The sequence below is a fragment of the Silene latifolia genome, chromosome 3 (genome assembly GCF_048544455.1).
Source record: "Silene latifolia isolate original U9 population chromosome 3, ASM4854445v1, whole genome shotgun sequence".
In the NCBI taxonomy this organism is placed as follows: domain Eukaryota; kingdom Viridiplantae; phylum Streptophyta; class Magnoliopsida; order Caryophyllales; family Caryophyllaceae; genus Silene; species Silene latifolia.
This window is the reverse complement of record NC_133528.1, coordinates 127,731,255-127,733,423: the sequence shown is the minus strand read 5'-3', so window position 1 is coordinate 127,733,423 and position 2,169 is coordinate 127,731,255. Positions and strand designations below refer to the sequence as shown.

Genomic DNA, 2,169 nt, shown 5'->3' with positions numbered 1-2,169 from the left:
GATTGGCCTCCTTCTATGAGAGAATAGGCTATCTCTCTAGAGCACTCGTGAGAATCCCAAGGTTCATTTGGCCATAAATTTGTTGAATTGTATCGCGGAACTCGTCTGGAACTTAAGGTGAGATATGTGTTTGGAATTTACCCCGGAGTCTAGGAGTTCAAGATTCGTTCACTCTCTAGGTGATGAAAGAATTGTTCCATTTCACTATGTGTTATACTAATGCTTAAGCATCAATCCTTATTAATATGCTCAGAATTTTTGTCTATCCTTTGCATTAGTGGGGGATTGTTGGAAGTAATGCTAAGGCTAGCAATGTCGTCTAAATACATTGTATTAGAGAGATGTCTTCCATTACCTCGTAAAAGCATCTCACAACTACTTGCATAATTATAGCCACTAACTCCATGTTTATTGCCATGTTTATGGTGGAGTTATGCCACTATCTTTGTGATTATGATGTTAATTAATCACTATAAATATGAGAAGTGTAGTCATTTGACATATACATCTTCCACATATCTCTACTACTTCTCTATGATAATTTTGAGCATACCATATGAGTTCCAACTCCTAATGGTTGAGTACACAACTCTTAGGAGTGTTGTGTGACCTTGGGGGACGACGCCTATATCGATTTGTACCGTAGTCGGGGCGATTTCGTTTCTCATTCAGTGGCCTCCATACCACGACACAACAACAAATATTCTCTAATTATATCTTCGCCCCTATAATGATACTATATTTTCAACACCTGCATACACGTCTATTTTTCTCCCAAATTCTTACTTAAGAGGTCAGGGGTGTTTATTCTAAAATACGTGTATATAATTAAAAAAGTAAACTAAATGTGAGAGTGAGCATAAACTTATAGTACTGAGTTTTAATAACAATTCACATACAAATTTCTGGCCTACATGAGTACAATAGCTGCTCAGTGCTCATAATAGTGTACCTAATTTGACAAATTGTATATGTAAAGGCATGCGTAATCCGGGTTTGAAACTCATATATCACAAATAAGTACATAACACCTACGGAGTATATGTGAAATTGTGATATTGAAACTTGGTACCATCAAAGTCGAGTAAAACAGAAGAAATTGTGTTAATCAAGAGAAAAACCCTTAAAGAGAAGCTAAAAATGATTTGGATATATAGTATCAACAACCAAAAGTCATCCCTTAGCTATAATTTACATTAAGCTTAACATTTTTGTATTATACAAGTATGTAACACAAGACAACAATTGAAATCCGATCTAAATAATTAAGTTAGTCGTGTATAGCAAGACTACTCATCATGGAGGACATGCAACTCGAGCTCCTAGCAATGCCATCCATCTTCAACCCCTTCATCTCTCGAGGGCTCAACGACTTGGCTCGAACCTTAGAGCTTTTCTTCATCATCTCCTTCATAGCCTCGGCTTGGCATAATACCGGGAATGCCCTCCCAAGCTTATTGAACCTCACACAATGGTTCATGTGAGTGTCTAGGGCTTCCTTACACTGTCCTCCATTTTTCTCCGTTTCTCCTTTTACTGCTTCTGTGCATAAACCACATATCAATTTACCTAAGAACTTGTCGCGCACACACTTTATATACTCGGGTGTGTACTCCTCGCTCATCCCACAACACTCACACTTCGCGTCTTCTGCTTCTGAGATAGCTGGGAGTGGTTTCGACTCCTCTGCTAGCTCTGTGTCGATCCCTTTGCTCAACTCGTAAGCTATGTCTGAGATCGATCTCTTGAGGTTGTCTTGGGATAGCCTTTGTGGTTTGGAGAAGGTTTTGGGTGAAGGGCTTGAGAAGGATGTTAAAGTTATTGCTTCTCCATTTGGTGGAGCCATGACTTGTTAAACCCTAGCTTGGATGGAGAAACTTGATGCACAAGAAGTGTTAAAAGTGTGTATTCCTAGCTTATAGAGTGTATTCTTTTTAGTGTATATGTTGATAATAAGATAAAGAGTCATGAAATGAGGCTTATATATAGTAGGATAAGATGTAGAAGGCTAAGAGACAATGAACATCAAATATGTGGATGTTGTTATAGCAACCCATGACTTGATCATATAAAGTGCACTACTAATGAGTTAATGATCCATGTCATTGTCGATATTTTTGGTGTGTTGAGCGTTGATACCAAAGATAGAGACACTAACAATATAATACA

At 37.9% G+C, this 2,169-nt stretch overlaps 1 protein-coding gene across 1 annotated transcript; it reads right to left on the bottom strand.

Moving 5' to 3' along the window:
* Positions 1-1,128: 1,128 nt before the first annotated feature.
* On the bottom strand, positions 1,129-1,928 carry LOC141646274 (uncharacterized). The gene has a single exon (XM_074454225.1). The coding sequence runs from the start codon at positions 1,844-1,846 to the stop codon at positions 1,271-1,273; it is 576 nt and encodes a 191-aa protein (XP_074310326.1). The 5' UTR covers positions 1,847-1,928; the 3' UTR covers positions 1,129-1,270.
* Positions 1,929-2,169: the final 241 nt, after the last annotated feature.

Bases quoted from the DNA above. Each gene is read 5' to 3' on its own strand.
- LOC141646274 (XM_074454225.1), bottom strand. From the start codon at position 1,846: ATGGCTCCACCAAATGGAGAAGCAATAACTTTAACATCCTTCTCAAGC.